The sequence below is a fragment of the Mastigoproctus giganteus genome, chromosome 4 (genome assembly GCF_048544385.1).
Source record: "Mastigoproctus giganteus isolate SK-2022 chromosome 4, ASM4854438v1, whole genome shotgun sequence".
NCBI classification, from domain to species: domain Eukaryota; kingdom Metazoa; phylum Arthropoda; class Arachnida; order Uropygi; family Thelyphonidae; genus Mastigoproctus; species Mastigoproctus giganteus.
Window position 1 is genome coordinate 203,787,141 of NC_143578.1, and position 20,878 is coordinate 203,808,018.

At 37.2% G+C, this 20,878-nt stretch overlaps 1 protein-coding gene across 2 annotated transcripts in view; it reads right to left on the reverse strand.

Annotated features, from left to right (window-relative positions):
• Window positions 1–20,878, reverse strand: part of LOC150087336 (golgin subfamily A member 2-like) — a 436,198-nt gene that overhangs the window by 322,645 nt on the left and 92,675 nt on the right. For both annotated transcript variants that reach the window (XM_090371141.1, XM_090371142.1), the window contains one exon: window positions 8,598–8,793. In XM_090371141.1, coding sequence (XP_090227267.1) covers window positions 8,598–8,793 — 196 coding nt within the window. The remainder of the gene's footprint in view (window positions 1–8,597; window positions 8,794–20,878) is intronic.

The window sequence follows — 20,878 nt, forward strand, 5'->3', positions numbered from 1 at the left end:
CATCCAATAAATCCACAAAAGTCTGACTAGTGTGTGTGTGTGAGTGCCCAACCCACAAGTTCCTGTCAATATCTGGGAAGTTAAAATCCCCCATTATAAGACATTCCAATTTACTAGCCCACTATTTCTCTGTACAATTGTTCATTGTACTCATTCGAGTCATTAGGCCTATAACACACTCCTACTCTAATTTTTGCTTTCGCAGTGCTTATGTCACACCAAACTGACTCAACAGTGCACTGTTCATCTATATCAACTGGATGCACTTCTTTTGATACCACTGTGTAGCAGTTTTGCTACACAGTGGTAATACCAAACCATCGGACCCAGAAGCTCATTCAGTGGCTATGAAATAAACCTATGATAGCATGTCATTGTTATTAAATGCCTTAAACTATAAGAAATATTGTTGGAAAATCTGTGGTGATTTAAAAGTAATCGCTTCATTTCTTGGACTACAGGGTGGTTTTACTGAATATTGTTGTTCCTGTAATTATGGGATAGTCGAGCAGTAAAACATCATTATATTGTGAAGGAATGGCCCATCAGAGAAGAATACATTCCCGAGAAAACTCAACATCAAATGCACACCTTTAGTGAAACCTGAAATGGTGCTTCCACCACCTTTGCACATTAAGTTAGGTCTCATGAAAAATTTTTTTTAAATGATCTGGACAAAAATAGTGAAGGTTTTGAGTACTTAAAAAAGCCAGTTTCCAAAAATCAGTGATGCAAAGTTGAAGGAGGGTATATTCATAGGCCCACAAATTAGATGGCTTTTAAAGGATGAAATCTTTGAAACTAAACTTAACGTCACTGAATTAGCTGCATGGAACTCCTTCAGAACTGTTGTTAGCGGGTTTTTAGGGAATAAAAAAGTAGAGAACTATAAAGATTTGATAGAAGAATCGTAGCATAATTATCAAAAGTTAGGATGCCAAATACAGGAAGATATACTTCCTGCATTTGCACCTGGACTTCTTTTTGGGATCTGTCAGTGACGAGCAAGGGAAACGATTCCACCAAGATATCCCACACTATGGAGCAGAATTATCAAGGACGATGGGATTTAGCAATAATGGATGACTAGTGCTGGTTTCTGATGAGGGAGGACCATTCTGCTCATTAGAGGAAAAATAAGAAAGTAATAAAATATCGTATTTTTGCCTCCAGTTTTGTGGGTTATTTGCTTACTTAAATCCAAATAGCTGTTTATAAAATTTAAATATGTTATTTTTTGTCCATTTGGAATGTTTACTGGTCGTCATTTCTATTTCAAGCAATTAATTTATAAGTAGTCAAGTACATTTAGATAAGTAAAAATTCACAATTTTGGGAAAAAAGGAGCATGAAGCCATAACATGAAAACATGACATGCTACGAACTTTCTACTGCCATTTTCGTTTTCAGCACATGCTGATTTAGTCAAAATCAGCTGATGTCATTCATGTTATCGGAAAAGAGTTGGCTAGTGTAATTGGGATTCTGTTAGAAAAAGTGTGGGGCTTGGCAGACTGGCCATTTCTTCCTCCACAAAAAGTTCCAAGACTGTCTTCTGCACCACCTTCACTTCTACATCCATTTGTTCCTGTGGATTTTTTATTATTTTATTTTATTTATTGTACTATGCAGTGCCAGCAACCCCACAATCTATTTACATTGTTAAGTGGTAAATTTATAATTTACTACTTAACAATGTACGTCCATATCAAAATGCAATACCATGAAAGTATATGACACTATAAAATCCCAACATAAGGTTGTTGTTGTTGTTGTTGTTGTTCTGGGTTTTTTGGCACAAGGGCCTCCTGGGCCATATTGTGCCTTTTCATTATTAATTTACGACTGAGTCATTAATATAATGGTTATCAGAGGCGATTATATATATTTCATAAGGTTGTGATGATCTCTGAGGATTCAACTGACACTTGTAGGTCCACTATGAAGATTTAAAATGAGAAGTGCAATCCAGGAAGTAGATGTCTAAACCACGAACTATGGCCACAATGAAAAAATCAACTTTTCCTCAAACCTGAACTGCGGTTGAGACAGGAGCGGTTTTGACTGCATTTTCCTTCTCACTCATTTTTTTCAGAGGTGTTAGTGTAGAAGTTATAAATATAGATGTGGCAGCTGATTGGTTCTTTTAAGTTGGTTTTAATGAACTCAAATTTCTCAGAAACATTCTGGGTGTACGATGGTTTTCTGCTATTTATGGGTTGGATGTATTTTCTGGAATCTTTATAGGAGAAATTCAGCTCTGTTTTCAGTGTTTGAATTTCATATTGTTCCTTCCCCTGCTGGCATGCTTGAGAGTATGTAAGGTGCTCTTCTTGACAATTTGTACAAATTCACTTTGAAGCTGGATATTCCTTGAGCTCGTGGTCTTTAGTACCACATCGAGCACAGGCAAGCCACCATGACAGACTGTTCGCAAGTGGCAATACTTTCGGCATTTAAAACACGTCAGTGGATTTGGAATGTACATCCCCACTGGGCAGCTTAAGTAATCTGCCTTGATGGAACTTGGAGGCTGGCAGTGTTGAAGATAAAGAAGATAACTTGAATAGGAACAAGACTCCCATCCTTGTGCATTGATACTCTCTTCACAGCTGCCACATCTTGTCTTTCAGTTCAAAGAAGATCTCTTCTTCAGAGACACAAAAAATATTCCACTCTGATATGACATCATGAAGAATTCAGGGTTTTATAGGTGTTAGGGCGATAAGTATTCCCCAATAGATGTGGCTTTCAGAATTTGTTGGACGTTTGGCACAGGCAGCCTCCATTAATAGTTCTCCAGATTGTAGCCTTTTCAGATTTTGGGGATCCTGCTAACCCTTCTAATCCTTTCTGGACAAAGAAGGGTGACACTTTCCCAACTACCTGCTCTCCTGTGGAATGAAAAGTGAGGGAAAAAATGTATCCTCAGCTTTGTTATTTTTATAGAATTGGAGTTTGTATCACCTGTTCAATTAGGTAGGAGGCCTTGTTGGGGCCCCATGAAGAAAAGAGGAATTTATATTACTCACAGGAGTAAAATAAAAATTTCTGATGTACCTCACTCACCACAGGGCTCTACAAGGGGATACTCAGTCCCACACTAGCAGGTATTGTGTATAACAATGGGATGCCAAGTTCATTTAGAGCATCACACCCACATTTCCAATAAGTCTTGACCCTCTCCCAGGACGAAAGGGAAAGGAAAGAGACTTGTTGGAAAGCATTAAGAACCATCCACCGACCGATCCCAGTCAGGCTGGTCTGGGAACACCAGTCTTGTAGCAGAGCCCAAAGAGGTGTATTAGGGCTAGGTCATAGTACATGGCTTCACACGCCAGATTCCAATGATGTAACCCTGCAACTAAGGTATGGGCATTTGATCATGGTGATGCTAATCTGGAAGCTCAGCAGCATCACTCTGAGGTTCCCTCACCATGCAGTTGCCCATGTAGAGGGGAATTTTAAAAGAAAATAAGGCCACACACACACACCAAGAAATATTCCAGCTTTCTGCTAATTTCATAGCAGATCTTCATGAATAGCTTGTTTTCAAGGAATCAACAAAGTCATGGTGCTCAGGAAGGTTTATAGCATTGTTTCCCAAACAAATGTTCCACGGAACACTAGTGTCCCGCAAAAAATCATAATTAATAATTAAAAAAAATAATAAAAAAATAAGTTTTGCATATTTGTAGCGTACACCCCTTTTGTATCATTATAATTTTTAACATTTTTTATTTATTTTTTTTTTTGTTATTAATATACTGGCATAGACTAATAATCAAAGGACTGTAACAAATGAAAAAGTAGCAATGTAGTGGTCAAATATGCCATTCGTATGCAATTTAGCCTGGAGTACATGGGTTAAAGGAAAAGGAGAAGCGAACTGATATAACTAAACTGGTGTTCTTCCCAGAAAATTTTGCCAGCTTGGTGGCACTATGAAGTAGCCGGGTGGGAAAGTGTAATACTTCGCAATATTATAAAATTCTCTTATTTATAAAAGTGAATTAAGTAATCCAGAACAAAAATTAATTGCATAATTTAACATTATATGCTCCTGTCGCATTGACCTCGATCACATAGTATGGGGCGCCTCCATAGCCAGGTGGGAAGGAGCAGCAGTGCGTAGCACACACTTCTTGATTAGACTGGGGTTCGAGCCCATCACCACCAAATACGGAAGATGCGGAAAGGTCAAGGGAATGACCACTGCATATTCCCGGAGCAATATGGCCTTAGTTGCTAATGCTCCTAAAAACCAAATAACAAACAAACACATAGTATGTTCGAATTAATATTGATCGAGATCAGTGAGCAGTACCATACGGTACTGCAAGAATCATTTAAATTTTAGCCAGGTGGTCAATTAAATTCACTGGGCGGTGTGGTCATTCGATAGGTCCTGGGAAGAACAATGTAAACGCACTTCCTTGTATAAATTTTTTTGATAATTATCAGTATTTCGAAATATTATTATTAAAATAAATGACCATGGATTTGTGGTTGAAAGAAGGAACTTTAAAAAGAGAAGCAAGTACTTCTAGTATTGCAACTGTGGTCGAAGTAAACGAACACAGTTGCAATACTAGAAGTACTTGCTACTTGTTTGTCACACTTCAAAGTGAAGACGAACAAGTGCAGCCTTTTCCCCCCCAAAAATCCGAAGTGAAAAAACAAGAGCCAACTAATAAAAGACGAAAATGAAAGTACGAAGACAGTTATTTGAATTTCAGCTTTACACATGATGGAAATAAAGTGCTCCTGATGCATAGTGCGTTGTATGTAATAAAATATTAGCAAACAGTTCTTTGGCTCCCGCTAAACTTGTGTTTCGTGTTATGTAAATATATTGCGAGATGAAAAGTATTATGTAAATATATTGCGAGATGAAGTGTTCCGTAAATATATTGTGAGATAAAAAGTATTCTATGGGACCACCTTGATCAACACATCAGACGGATGGATACTCCACCAAGGAACCTACAGCAACTCCAGGGTGCACTGCAGTCTGTATGGTCACAGATACCCTTAGCAACCTTCCGCAGCCTTAGTGAGTCCCTCCCATGGTGGCTGGCTGCGATGCATGCTATGAAAGGTGCATATTCTGGATACTAGGTAGGTGGTCATAATAATATGACTGGACCCTGTATTTTTTAATACAATCTAAAAACCAAATCTGTTTTTTTCTAACCCCTCTACACATTCATACTATTGCATTAGTATAGGCTTAAATGGTTCCATTAAAAGCAACCTTTTTCACCTATTTTCTTTACCGAACACACAAATTTCCTCTTAATAAGGTGGCATTGCTCACATACACTAAATTTCCACATACCCAATAGTCACAAGCCACATCACAATGAATCAATAAATTGTGTAAACCAAAATAACACATACTAAAATGTTCTTGTACTGGTCTCACAATACCCATCTTTTGTGAGCAGTAAACAAATTCTCTATTATGACTTTGTTCCTCCACAATATTCAACCTTCAAATGTTGGAAGGTTTCAGTAATAACATTCAATAAAAAACATCAAATCATTGGCCAGAACTTAAAAAAAAAAAAAAACACAGAATTAGTCCAATACAGTATATTATGCAAGGCAGGAACATGGATTCAAACAAAATTTGTAGTTGGTTGTAACACAGTTTTTGCATGCTGAAGGAGAAAAGTAGTGGACATTTATCATCATATAGTAACTGCTTGAAATGGGCAAGAGTTTTTCAATGGTGCAATTTAAACAAAAACAGCAGTCCAACCAAAATTTGTCATACCCTGCAAAGTTCATTGATTAGGCAACCAATTCATAACTGATGTGTAATTATATACTACAAGCAAACTCAACATAGGCTATAACAATGACCATGTGATAATTCATGACCTACTATTATCACCAAGTCTGTGCAATCTGGGAAATAAAATGCTTGAGTGACAAACAGCACACAATTAATACTGATGTGTATATGAAACACCTGTTGAAGTAAGTAGTGGCAAAATTATAGATTACAAAACCTAATCACAATGGAAGTGTGCAAGTTCTACACTCGAAAAGGTTAGTTCCGTTCACAGAAGCACTAAGAAGGTTATGCTAATTCTTCTTTAACAGAAGAGGGCTGCTTCTCATAGACTAGTTGCCCTCACAGAGTTTTGATAAATGCACAGTGTTACAGTGAAAAACTGGAAAAATTACAAAAAGCATTTAAGAGTAAGCAGCCAGGCATGTTAAAATGTGACACTGGGAATTAACTTTATATTAATTACATGAATATACCATGATACAACAAATTCATTCAGAAACATAACATTCACATCAAAGATAATCACATGTGGTTACAAGGCATCTCAATTATATGCTGTTCATTGTGATGATGCCATCATAGCCAGAACCCTATGCATAATCCAATTTCTTGGAAAGCATGTGCCACACAGGATAAACTTATACATAGCTTTGCATAAGTTACGTTTTATATCTGAAAACAAACCCACAAATTCTCTATATTTCTGTTTAAATTTCTTTTCAATGTTCTACTACTAAAAATTTTTTTAAGTATTCATACATAGCTCAGTTATAACTTGAACACAGCATGGGTTTGTTAAGGGAAAGTCTTGTCTGACCAATTTGATTGGATACTATGATGTAGTCACAAAGGAACCGGATGCAAAGAATAATTTTTATATCATATATTTGGATCTTAGAAAGGCTTTTGATACTGTTGCACATCGAAGACTGCTGCACAAATTGGAGCAGTGTGGCATTGGAGGCAAATTGCTGCTATGGATAAAGGGATGGCTGAGTGGGAAAAGACAGAGAATGGTAATCAATGGACACTGCTCTTCGTGGACTAATGTTATTAGTGGAGTCCCCCAGGGTTCAGTGTTGGGTCCATTGTTGTTTTCTGTATTCATTAATGATATTGATGATGGTATATCAGGCTTAATGTCCAAGTTTGCAGATGATACGAAGGTCGGCACGGTTGTTAATGACACTAATGACAGTACGCTGCTGCAACAGGATCTAGAAAAGTTGAGTAGATGGGCTAAAAGATGGCAATTGAAGTTTAACATTCATTAACAAATGTTAAGTACTGCATATGGGAAGCAGTAACCCCAGAGTAACATATCAACTGTGTGGTACTACACTGACAGAAGTAGAGAGTGAAAAGGAAGTGGGGGTAATTGTGCAGGCAGATATGAAGTTTTCTGAGCAGTGCAGACTGTCTGCAAGATACACAGGGATATACAGGAATTTTTCTAGCAGGGATAAGGTGATTATCCCCTTGTATAAGGTAATGGTCAGGCCACACCTTGAGTACTGTATATAGGTCTGGAGGCCTCATTTTAAGAAAGATGTAGAGCTGTTGGAACGAGTACAGAGAAGGGCAACAAAATTAGTGAATGGAACAAAGGGTTGCTCTTATGAAGAAAGGCTCAAGTTTTGCAAATTATAGTGTCTGGAGACTAGATACCTGCAAGGTGATTGATTGAGGTGTATAAAGCCTTGAATGGTTTGAGCATGCTCAATGCCGAGGGGATTCTTCCTTTTGCTCAGAATAATCGCCTGAAAGGGCATAAATTTAAATTGAGGAAAGACAGTTGTAGGATAGATGTGCGGAAGTTTGCCTTTAGCCAGCAGGTGGTTGATTGCTGGAACAAACGTCTCTCTGTCGTTGTAGAAGTTAATAGCTTAAACAGATTTAAGGCAGAACTAGACCAACATTTGGAGAGAGTGGATGAAGTGAGAAGGGTGGGGGTATTTTTTTTTTTTTTTTTGGCTGATGCTATATAAGCTTGCTTTCTTGCATCATGTGCCCTTGCTAATGCCCTCTTTAATTTTTCTTTTGGAATTTAAAAAAAAAAAATCTGGACTAGCTGAACACACATACAGGTGTAATAAAGTAAGATTAAAATTCTTTCAGAGATATACAAAATTTATGAGTCAATGTTTCTGGAAATAATATAACCTATAAGCAGCTATGCGTACATTATCAAATGTAGTGCACACTTTCCAAGAAGATGGATTATTCACCTGGGTTCCCTGGCTCTAAAGAAGTAATTACAATGAATGGCATATAATGGAAATTCCTTGTGACTATATGCTGTTATCTTGGATATAATTAAGGAGCCAATACAGATTCCGAAAATTGTGCTTTTGAATAAATTCGTTTTACTGCAGAGTCCTCAAGTAACTAATTTAAGTTCAGTTCTTAGTGGAAATAACCCATGAAGAAAACGTCTTGTTGAATGATTCATATGGCTAATTGACATTCAGGTATAGTTGCACCCCACCATACAGCACTGACCTCTCTGTGCAATTATCATACCTTCAAACCAATGAAAAAGGCTCTAAAAGGATGTCACTTTCATTTGGATGGTGATGTCCAAGAGATCGTGACAGACCAGTTTCCCCAGCGACCAGCAAAATTCTATGCCAAGGATAGATTTCCTTTTTTATTTTATGATGGGACAGATAACTAAATCCTGCAGATGATGTCATTAAAATCTGCACATCACAAGACTAAAAATTTGAAGTCTGTTTAAATTGATCTATCCTTATACCATTTGACTAATTTCCTTTTACTGCTGCCTTACCTGCTTTCTGTTTAGCTGTCTGTTGACTAAGGGACAGAGATGACTGGAGTTCTGTCTTCTCAGCAACCAATATACCAATTGTTTGGATATGAACTTGAAGTTGATCTTTTAATTGGACCTGCTCCTTGTGTGCTCTGTCTAGCAATTCCTGTCTTTCACGTTCAAACTCTCTTTGCATTCTACTCAATTTTGCCTTCTGCAATTCAAAAATTAAAACAAATATTACATTTCATAAAAAAGTCAGCTTTCTGATGCTCATTTCTTTTTAATGTTTATTAAAAAATTTATTAAAAAAATGAATGGCATCTCACTGTTTTATATTTCTAGCTGCTTGTATTTCTCGATCAAATCTAACATGCTGAGTAAAGGACATTATGTGGCACTGTCACAATTAAGACTTAATGAAAACCTTACACCATGTGGAATTAAGTGCAGTTTACTGATACATAAGTAAAAGTTGTGCTCAACTACTTTTTACTCCTTGTGTACCTTAATACCTTAGATTATTGATGTGTGAGCGTGCACGTGTGTGTGTGAGCGTGCACGTGTGTGTGCATGTGTGTGTGAGAGAGAGAGAGAGAGATTACCAAAAGGTTTAGGGGAATTCTATCAAAATTCCCCTTAACTTGTCTCTGCTATGTACAAGTTCAAACCTCCAGCTTACTTATTTTCACCCTCTAACTACAGGGTGTCTCAAAAATATTGGTATAAACGTTTAGGGAAGGTAGGTAACATCTAAAGGAATGTGAATCACATAGGAACCCATAACCGGAAACGTCACTGCGCTGTTCATCAGTTCGCGAGAGGGAAAATTTATGGTTTACTCATTCAAGCAGTAGTCACCGCACGAAGAGCATGCATCGATATACGAACTGTGAGCTGGCAGACATGGATTAGCAGAGGGCAATGGACGAGCCCCTCAACGAACTTATGGAGAATGCTTCCCAGACAGACATGTACCGGACCACCGTTTGTTTGCGCGTGTGCATCAAAATTTCTGCGATTATGAGTCATTTAGAGGTAACAGGAGTAGTGCAGGCAGACCACATTCGACACGAACGCCCGCCATGGAAGAAAGTGTGTTGAATGCCGTCCAGAATAATCCTACTACCAGCCATTGCCTCAGAAGTGTCTCATTGCACTGTACAGTGTGTCTGGCATGACGATTCCTTACACCCCTTTCATCTCCAAAGGGTTCAGTTACTGCTCCCCCAAGATCATCCTGCACATGTAGCTTTTGCGCAGTGGTTTCTCCAAGAAAGTGTTAAGACTTGAATTTTCCAGCCTATGTTTTGGTCACGGATGAGGCTTATTTCACTCGGGAAGGCTTATTCAATCAGCACAATGCTCATGTGTGGGCTCACGACAACCCACACAGTGTGCGCCCCCATGCGGCACAACATCGCTTCGCAATAAATGTGTGGGCAAGTATAGTCGGTGACTGCTTAATCAGCCCATACCTGTTACCATCCCGCATGAACTCCGCTAAATATCGGATCTTTCTTGAACAAGTTCTACCAGGGTTACTTGACAATGTTCCAGCAAATGTGAGACAACATTTGGTTTCAACATGACGGGGCACCTGCCCATTATGGAAGGTGTGTTCGTGACCATTTGAACAGGCGTTTTGGGCGTCGATGGATTGGCCGTGGTGGACTCGTTGCCTGGCCCCCACGCTCACCTGATTTATCGAGCCTTGATTTCTTTCTGTGGGGAGGGAGGTCCCCTCAAATCTATCGTGTATGAATCGCCTGTGGAGACAGAAATGGATCTCGTGTGCTGCTGCTACTGTCAAAGAAACTCCAGGTATGTTCGACCGTGTCCACCAATCCATGCTGCATCGGTGTCATGCATGCATCGCGTCTCATGGTGGAACCTCCGGGCATCTGTTGTAACATCATGAAATGCATCCATCTCTTATTCCATTGTTAATATTATTTGCCACTAATTACTGTCGTGTCATTTCTGCTTCTTGTGCCTCTGCTACTACTTTCCCGTGAAGTTTCCGGTTATGGGTTCCTATGCGATTCTCATTCCTTTAGATGTTACCTACCTCCCCTAAACGTTTATACCAATATTTTTGAGACACCCTGTATATCCATACTGTGTTTCCTCTGGAATGTTGCAATAAAATCAGTCAACTACTGAGTGCCGGGCACTCAGGATGAAGGATCCATAATCACAAATGGGTTTTGTTAGTGTATTATCTCAAACAGAGAGCTTTATGGTAACTGAAAAAAAAGTTTCTAGCACCCCGGCTTGGCCTAAAACTGAGGAACTAACAAAAACGTTGTCTATTTCAGTCTTTTCCAGTTGTTGTGAATGACACGGGCAGGAGAAGCAACTCCGAATTCTTCCTGGGGAAGTGATTAAAGTCTTGGGGGAGAAGCAACTGGTAGATGAGGGCCATGCAAGGCTCCACGCAGATGCCACACCCCACCACCTAAATACTGGTTCTCTGAGTACCTCCTTGCTGGAACAACTCCAGCTTTGAAAATTGTTAAAAAATACTACTCGTCACAAAATTTATAAATGACCTTTATAGAATTATTAACTATTTAGCAACCTTTTTGTCACCAAACTAAAAGGAGAGTTACTTAGTACAAAGAAGCATGTTATCGAAGGGCAATAAAAAATTGTTTTTAATTTTAACACAAAAAAGTAAATGATAGATTTCAATTGGAATAGTTTTCCCTTGATAAGTATCAAGTAATGCATGCAATGTGATTTTTAAATTTTTAGCTCCATTAGCGACAGAAATAGAGGAGGGGACACAAATTACTCACATTTTCCTGTCTGGTGCCACCATTTTTAATTTTAAAAATATATTTTTTAAACCTACTCGAGCTCTTTCCAATGGTGTATAATAAACTATAGGTTGTCGACATTTTTGTTCCCCTGCCATTTCTCAGACAAAATTTTGTCAACAACGATCAATATGGCATTATGTTGGCACACAATGTACAAACCCATGCAAAATTTCAAGTCAATAGGTTGAGTGGTTCCAGAGATACAATGTTGTGACAGACAGATGGATAGACAGACAGACAACCAAATGACATTAAAAGGGTCCTTCGTTAAACACCACACCCTCAAAATGAAATTTTAGGTTTAATCAATGAAAAATTAAAGTTAATTTATATATCAGGATAAAATTCTTAACTTGAATTAAGGGCACATTATAAGGATGAAAGACATGAATACTAATTATCTCACCTACATTATATTTACATATTAAAATCAATATATTTACAATTAATTACATATATTTTTTTCACATAAACATACCATTGTTACTAAACTATTAAAAAAATAAATAAATTTCTTGTTGTTCATCAGATGAAACAACTTGCACTGACACCTCCTCCTCCATACCCTATTGAAAAGTTAAATGTTTTGAGACTGTCAATTTCTTACACTAAACATACTTCCATGCTGGAGCACTGTTTGCAGTGAAACCAGTTTTTAGTACAGCTTGATCAGGACAAGTAGTTGGTTAATCAAAAAAGTCAGTTAAAGTAGTGAAAAAATATATGTACAGTGGCAGACAAAAAAACTGCATCACATTTGTAGTGAAAGGTATAAGATTGTTTGATTACAAATGTATTGCGTCAGATAATGATTCTATTGCATCAGCCAGTAATTGCAATGTATTGCATCAGTAAATACGGCAGTGGAAAGGTATACACGCTCATTAGTACCCTGTTTTGTGGAGGTGTAAGCATGGCTCCATATGTTCAGTTGACACCAAGAAAAAAAAAAAAAGTGTAGCTGTTGCTCTGTCCCAGGAAGGGCTTTCTACACGTGCTATTTTGGGGGTAATTGTGCAGGCAGATATGAAGTTCTCTGAGCAGTGCAGACAAGCTGCAAGAGTAGCTCATAGTGTCTTGTCAATGATATACAGGAATTTTTCTAGCAGGGATAAGGAAGTGATTATTCCACTGTATAAGGCAATGGTCCGGCCACACCTTGAGTACTGTATACAGGTCTGGAGGCCTCATTTCAAGAAGGATGTAGAGCTGCTGGAATGAGTACAGAGAAGGGCAACAAGATTAGTGAATGGAACAAAGGGTTACTCTTACAAAGAAAGGCTTAAGTTCTGCAAATTACAGTGTCTGGAGACTACGCACCGGCGAGGTGATCTGATAGAGGTGTATAAAACCTTGAATGGTTTGAGCATGCTCAATGCCGATGGGATTCTTCTCTTGCTCAGAATAATCACCTGAGAGGGCATAAATTCAGATTGAGGAAAGACAGATGTAGGATAGATGTGCGGAAATTTGCTTTTAGCCAGCGGGTAGTTGGTTGGTGGAACAGACTTCCATCCCTTGTTGTGGAAGTTGATAGCCTAAATAAATTTAAGGCTCAGCTGGACAGGTATTTCGAACAAACAGAGGGGTGAAGTGGAAGTTTTTTTTTTTGCTGATGCTACATAAGCTTGCTTTCTTGCATCATATGCCTCTACTAATGCTAATGCTAATTGCTGATGAAATAGACTGCCACCAGTCAACAGTATATCGGGTGCTGAAATTAAAGCCTGATGTGAAGAGAAGACCTGGATTTGGCCGTAAGAGAGTGACTACACCTTCCCAAGAAGTGCTCCTGATCTAAAACTGGACTTCGAGAGGGTGTTGAAACAAGTGCACAAACTAACCAAAGACTGCTTTCGGAATGTGGTCTGTATGCCTATTGGTCCAAGAAGAAGCCTTTGTTGACTCAACAAATGAGGAAGCAGCAACTTGCTTGGGCTAAAACGTATGTTTCATGAACAAAAGAGCAAATGGGACACCGTCATCTTTTCTGACAAATCTAAATTCAACCTGCATGGCTCGGATGGAAAGCAATATGTAGAAGACAAAAATTGGAGGCATGCCATCCTGACTGCACAACACAGACTATAAAGTTCCCTGCAAGTCAGATGGGCTGGCAATGCGTAACAAGCAAAGGATTGGAGCGAATTAAGTTTATTAACGGAACGGTGAATGCAGAAACCTACACTGCTATCTTGGAATGCCTGAAACCCGTTATTAGGGATCACCACACAAACGTTCAAAACTGCATTTTTCAACATGACTGAGTACCTTGCCATACAGCAAAATTGGTAAGTTTTATGCTATTTAGATTTAATGATGAGTTTATCTTCTTGTCTCACAAGGCTTAAAACACCAATGTTTTCCCTCGTTTTTCTCCCTTAAGGTGCAGTCATACCTCAGAAATGCTGGCATTACAGTGTTGGACTGGCCAAGCAACAGTTCAGATTTGAACCCTATTGAAAATTGCTGGTACATAATGTCATCTAAAATTGCTCAGAAGAAGCCAACAGTAAGATTCAGCTGCAGGAGAGCATTGGACGTGGTACCATGAAATTGGGCCACCGTATACCCAGAAGTTGATTAACTCAATGCCAGATCATTGCAAGGCTGTAATTGAAGCTTGATGAGGAAAAACAAAACATGGAGGACTTATTTTCTGATTTACAGTACATAATACTATTACGTTAACTTGTCATTTCAGTTTGTATACATAAATGCAATAAAATGTATGTTTGGTTGTGATGATTGCCATTTTCATGATTTCTCATATTTCCATTAATTACACATTTTACCCTTTGGGAAAACATTTATGGCAATTAGGTATATCAGGTGGAGTCTTTTTTTATTGGATTTCATTCACTGAGATATATATCCTATCTAACAAATACATTTCAAACATTTCTGCAACCCACAATGCAGCACAAAACTCATTATTTGAAAAATTCACAAGTGATGCAGTTTTTTTGTCCATCACTGTATATCTCAAAAATTTTATATTTAATTAACACTTATACATGTACATTCGTTTGTATACAATCATTTTACGTAAGAGTGAGTGAGTGAGTGTGTGTGTGTGTGTGTAAACATCACATCGCTGACTGTTGAATCACACTTTTGTTTAATATAATGTAAAGCAGTATCTGGAGTGTTTTTGTGGTGAAGGTAAAGTAAGATCCTACAAAAAAACTATCCATAACATACAAGAACCCTATCAGCAAACTGGTTTCTGTTAAGTGCTGATTGATCTGAATCATAACATCAAACATCCACTTAAGCCTATGATGTTATAGTTTGTTATACCCATGTGCCAATCAGTATATTGTCTGTTACACCCATGAATCAATCACTTTATCACCTGTAACTCCCACATGTCACTCAATCACTTGGTTGTACATTCTTATTTACTATTAGGATATACAATCATAATTTGATGTAGCCCACTTGTGAAATGTGTACATTCTAAAAATGAACCTATTGTTGTTTGAGCTTTTCTTTGTTTGTTTAATCAGCCATTTGAACTTCCTGCTCAGCAGTTAGTCATATTAGACAATGAACACAGTCAAGCATGTTATCCAAATGGCATGGGAAGATACCTAGCTCTTAATTATGCATTCAGCAGGATGGCAGGACTTCAGTGATATTATATTTAGTAATAGTTTAGGCATGTGATGCAAGAAAGAAGCTTGTGTAGCATCAGCCAAAAAAAAAAAAAAAAAAAACACATTTCACATATTCATTCCCTCTAAACGTCTGCCCAGTTCCTCCTTGAATTTATTTAAGCTATCAACTTCCACAACGCCAGAGGGAAGTTTGTTCCAACAATCAACTACCTGCTGGCTAAAGGCAAATTTCCGCACATATATTCTACAAACGTGTTTCTTCAATTTGAATTTATGCCCCCTCAGGTTTATAATCTGAGAGGAAGGATCCCATCAGAATTGAGCCTGCTCAACCCATTCAAGGCCTTATACACCTCAATCAGATCACCTCATAGGAGCCTAGTCTCCAGATGCTGCAATTTGAAGAACTTAAGCCTTTCTTGGTAAGAGGACCCCTTCGTTCCCCTCACCAATCTTGTTGCCCTTCTCTGTACCCACTCAACCAACTCTACATCCTTCCTAAAACGAGGCCTCCAGACCTGTATGCAGTACTCAAGGCGTGGCCTGACCATTGCCTTATACAAAAGGATAATCGTCTCCTTTTACCTACTAGCAAGATTCCTGTATATCACTGGCAACACCCCATGACCTGTTCTAGCAGCGTGTCTGCACTGCTCAGAAAACTTCATATCTGACTGCACAGTTACCCCAAGGTCACTTTCATTTTCTACCACCCTAAGTGTAGTATCACATAGTTGGTACGTTTCTCTGGGGTTACTTCTACCCATATACAGTACTATGCTTACAATTAGTTTTGTAAGTGAATCACATTTCTTGACTTTTATACAGCAGAAAATGGGAGATATACTACTCCACCATAAAATATCTCTGACCTTTGTATAATAGTTGAGAACTATAACTAACTTAACAGTATCAGCTGTATAAGTGAATCGCAGTTCCCAGCTTTCATACAAGGACAAAATAGATGGGAGGACGTGGGGGGAGGAATAGTAGTCCTTCCATATTTCACTATTAAAGTAAATATATATGTATGTATGTATTATAAGAACTGAGTATTAGGGATTAGTTTAAGTCCCCGATACTCAACCAATTTTTTTTTTTTATATGTGCTATTTTTTTTTTTTCTAATTCAGAAATAATAGTTGATCACACCACATTTATTTTAATGTTTTAATATTTGATCCTTTATGATGGATACTATGTAATTTTTTTAAAAAATCTTAAGTGGGCATGTGATTCTCTACTTTCAGTTGGAGCGCCTCTGTAGCCAGGTGGGAAGGAGCAGCAGTGCGTAGCACACGCTTCTTGATTAGACCGGGGTTCGAGCCCGTCACCACCAAATACGGAGGATGTGGAAAGGTCAGGGAATGACTACGGAATATCCCGGAGCAATATGGCCTTAGTTGCTAATGCTCCTAAAAAACAAACAAAATAAAATTTCAGTTGGAGATGTTTTACATGCTAAACTTCTATACAGTAGCATAAAATGTTTAACAACATAATATCTAATTTTAATTTTTTTTCTGTATGTGAGATATCTCCTAATGCATCTCTTTAAATGAATTTCCAAACTGTATGTGACATTCTAATTCCTATCACAGCTATTTAGCATGTGAAAGTCACTTATATCTACCATCAGGCACTGCTAAGTTATGTTACACTGCTGAGTAAGGGCAGGTGTTCTTTGTTCACAACTATCTCCATTTTACTGTTGCAGGTATTAGAACACTGCAGATCAAACATCTAGAAGGAACCTTATCAATACAGGACCGATTCTTTTCCATTTAGCTATCATAGCATAGCAGGAACCTGTCAGTAGCAGAAAAGTAGTTTGTCAGTGAATGTTTCATAGGATCTTTCTTTCCCCTTTTTTTGGCTAATGCTTAAGAAATTGACTCTGAATTTGATTCAACCTCTTCGTCATAATTAATTTTTCGACAATAATGTGATGATTTGTCGGAAAAATTTTTTAGTGTTTTTATAGGCTTTTTTTACCATCTTATAATTTAGACTTTTTGTCAATACTGTACATTGTTCTCCAATCAATTTTTCTTTCTGTTGATAAATGTTCTTAACCCAGCGGTAGCATCCCATCGCCTGACAAGTCTTGTGGGCAAATATTTAATTCCGGTGATTTACTTGTTGGTGATTAGCAATTGTTACATTTTTGTACCTTCTTAATAGTGCCATTAATCTTCATTCATGTAGCTCTTTTTTTTTTTTTTTTTTTTTTGTCCATTTATATCTTTTTTCACTTTTTGGTAAGCTGAGTTGGCCTATAAGATGATACAATATTGTTTTCTTTATTCCACTGTGACGGGACAAGTGCAGTTTTTTTTTTTTTTTATCATAATGGCGTGTTTTTTTACTGTCCAAAAGCTTCTCCAAGTTTACCACTTGTCTATATTGATATTATCATGGAAAATAAGAAAAATTCCAGCAGAGTTGGTGGCCACAACAATAAATCAGCTTATTCCAGTGAATTTTCATGTAGTGAATGTCACAAGAACTTTGGAAGATAAAATAAAAAATATTTCATGTTTATAATATTCATTATATACACAGGCAGAATTAACAAAAATGTATTAATTTGTTCATTAAAATACATTAATTTCAAAGTGTTTTTTGAAAAATATAATAAGAAAATATTTCATGTTTATAATATTCATTATATACACAGGCAGAATTAACAAAAATGTATTAATTTGTTCATTAAAATACATTAATTTCAAAGTGTTTTTTGAAAAATATAATAAGAAAATATTTCATGTTTATAATATTCATTATATACACAGGCAGAATTAACAAAAATGTATTAATTTGTTCATTAAAATACATTAATTTCAAAGTGTTTTTTGTAAACACTGGCTTTATTTGTTATGCTGGAGTAATGCAAAGTCTGAGGCAAGTGATATTTCCACAAACATAAATTTGACAGAGATTAACTGTTTTCTGTTTCTATTTTATGTTATCAATCTTTTTTTTTTTAACATTTAATTATAATTAATAAACTTTTTTTTTTCCCTTAAAACAAACTAATGAGTATTTTAGTGGCCAAAAAACAAAGTTTGCAATTATTATTAAAAAAATATAATGAAGAAATAAAATTAATAAGCACTGCAAACTACTGGTACAAAGTCAAACATTATGTATTATTATGTTAATAATATTACATGGAGTAACATAATATTAGGAGGCTATCTGACTAGATGTTTTTTTTTGGGAACCGGTAAGTAAAACTTTATTTATTGATTTGAAATTGTTTTTCCTCTAACTTTTGATTTAAAATTAGTATTTATTTATAATTCCCTAGTATTTGTTCAATACTAGGGAATCCTAGTATTTGAACAAATACAAATATGATGTATTTGTTATTTGGCCCTTGTAATTGTTAAAAAAAAACAGTCAACTTCTGATGGCATTGTGTTATATCAATAACAACACTCGAATTTTACAGCCATTGTTTTAGTATTGATATAGGAGATACTTGGAGGTTTCCACGTAGCTTTATAGCAGTGTAATCAGTATTAAAGAGGCTTATAAACTAAACTTTACGGTACTACATACATGTTTTAATAACCTAACTTTATCACATAATCCATAATGTACTACATTAATATTAATAGCTTTTAGTAATCAGTTATTTGGCATAGATATAGTATCACAAATAGGTCGCTCAAGAGTTCAAATAATGTAGATTGGCGATAGATAGATAACTTTATTATTATCTATTATACATTGGGAGATCAAAATTGAGAGTATTAGTGTTATAGGCCTAATGACTCTGATGAGTATAATAAGAAACTGTACAGGGAAATAGAGTAGGCCAGTAAATCAGAGAGTCTTATAACGGAGAATTTTAATTTCCCAGATATTGACTGGAATTTATGGGTTGGTCACTCACACACTAGCAAGGCTTTTGTGGATTTATTGGATGGTTGTTTTCTACATCAGCATGTTCGAGAGGCAACTAGAGGGAGTAATACTCTTGATCTGATTATCAGTAGAGATTCTTCATGCATTAAGAATCTGCAGATACAGGAACCACTAAGTGGAGGTGATCACAGTGTGCTGAAGTGGGATTTACTCAGAGGTAACTATCATCAGGGATAAGGGGAAGGGTTTTTGCTTTCGTAAAAGCGACCACGGTGGTCTGAGACAGTATTTAAATTCTATACGGTGGGACCAACTGATGATGTTACCAAGAACAAATTCAAAATGGGAAGCATTCAAAGAATTTATCTTGGAAGCTACTAGGCTTTACATACCAACTAAGAAATATTGTTCAAGGTTTAGGCCTAAATGGATGTCCAATGAACTAATGAGACATACGGCAGAAAAGAAAAATGCATGGGATACATACAAATTAATGGGTGACATGGAAGCCTATGATAGATATAAGTTGGTCTGTAACCAAGTCACAAAGGAGATTAGGCAGGCAAAGGCAGACTACGAAAAATCCTTGGCAAAGGATGCAAAGAAAAACAGAAAAGAGTTCTTTACATACTTGAACTTGAGAAGGAAAGGGATGAATCAGATTGGTCCACTGGATATTGATGGTTCAACTGTTGATGATCCTGCTCAGGTGGCTAACAAACTAAATGAGTATTTTGCATCTACAATCACCCATGAGGAGTTATGCATAGAGGGGAATGCTAGAGGTGGGTTAAACTCTGGCAGTGAGCTAGATGATTTTGTAATAACTGAGAGGAAATTGGAGGAGAAATTGTTGAAGATAAACATAAAAAAGGCACCCAGGGCAGATGAGATCTATCCAGTTATATTAAAGGAAGCAGCAAAGGAAGTAAGCAAACCCATAGCCATAATTATGAGAGCTTCTTTGGACTCCAGAGGAGGTACCCATGGACTGGAGGTATGCAAACGTGACTCCAATTCACAAAGGAGGATCAAAGGATGACACAAATAATTATAGACCTGTTAGTTTAACTTTTTTTTTTTTAGTTTAACTTCTGTTCCAGGAAAATTAATGGAGGCACTGGTTAAAGAAGCACTGCAGGATCATCTAGACAAGACTTCATTATTGCTCGGACACAGCATGGTTTTGTTAAGGGAAAGTCTTGCCTCACCAATTTGATTAGATACTATGATGTGGTCACAACAGAACTGGATGCAAGGAATAACTTTGATATCATATATTTGGATCTTAGAAAGGCTTTTGATACTGTTGCACATGGAAGACTGCTTTAAAAAATTGGAGCAGTGTGGCATTGAGGACAAATTGCTGCTATGGATAAAGGGATGGTTGAGTGGGAGAAGACAGAGTGGTAATCAATGGACAATGCTCATTGTGGACTAATGTTATTAGTGGAATCCCTCAGGGTTCGGTGTTGGGTCCATTGTTTTCCTGTATTTATAAATGATATTGATGATGGTATATCAAGCTTAATGTCCAAGTTTTCAGATGATAAGAAGGTTGGCAGGGTTGTTAAGGACACTAATGACAGTAGACTGCTGCTGCAACAGGATCTAGAAAATTTGAGCAGATGGGCTGAGAGGTGGCAAATGAAGTTTAACATTGACAAATGTAAAGTACTACATATGGGAAGCAGTAACCCCAGAATGACATATCAACTCTGTGGTACTACACCGACAGTGGTAGAGAATGAAAAGGACCTGGGGGTAATGCGACCAACTGAAGCATTCAAGGAATTAATCTTGGAAACTACTAGGCTTTTCATACCAACTAAGAAATACTGTTTCAAGGTTTAGGCCTAAATGGATGTCATATGAACTAATGAGACTCGTGGCAGAGAAGAAAAATGCATTGAATGCATATAAATTATGAGGCAACACAGAAGCCTATGGTGAATATAAGCTAGACTGTAAT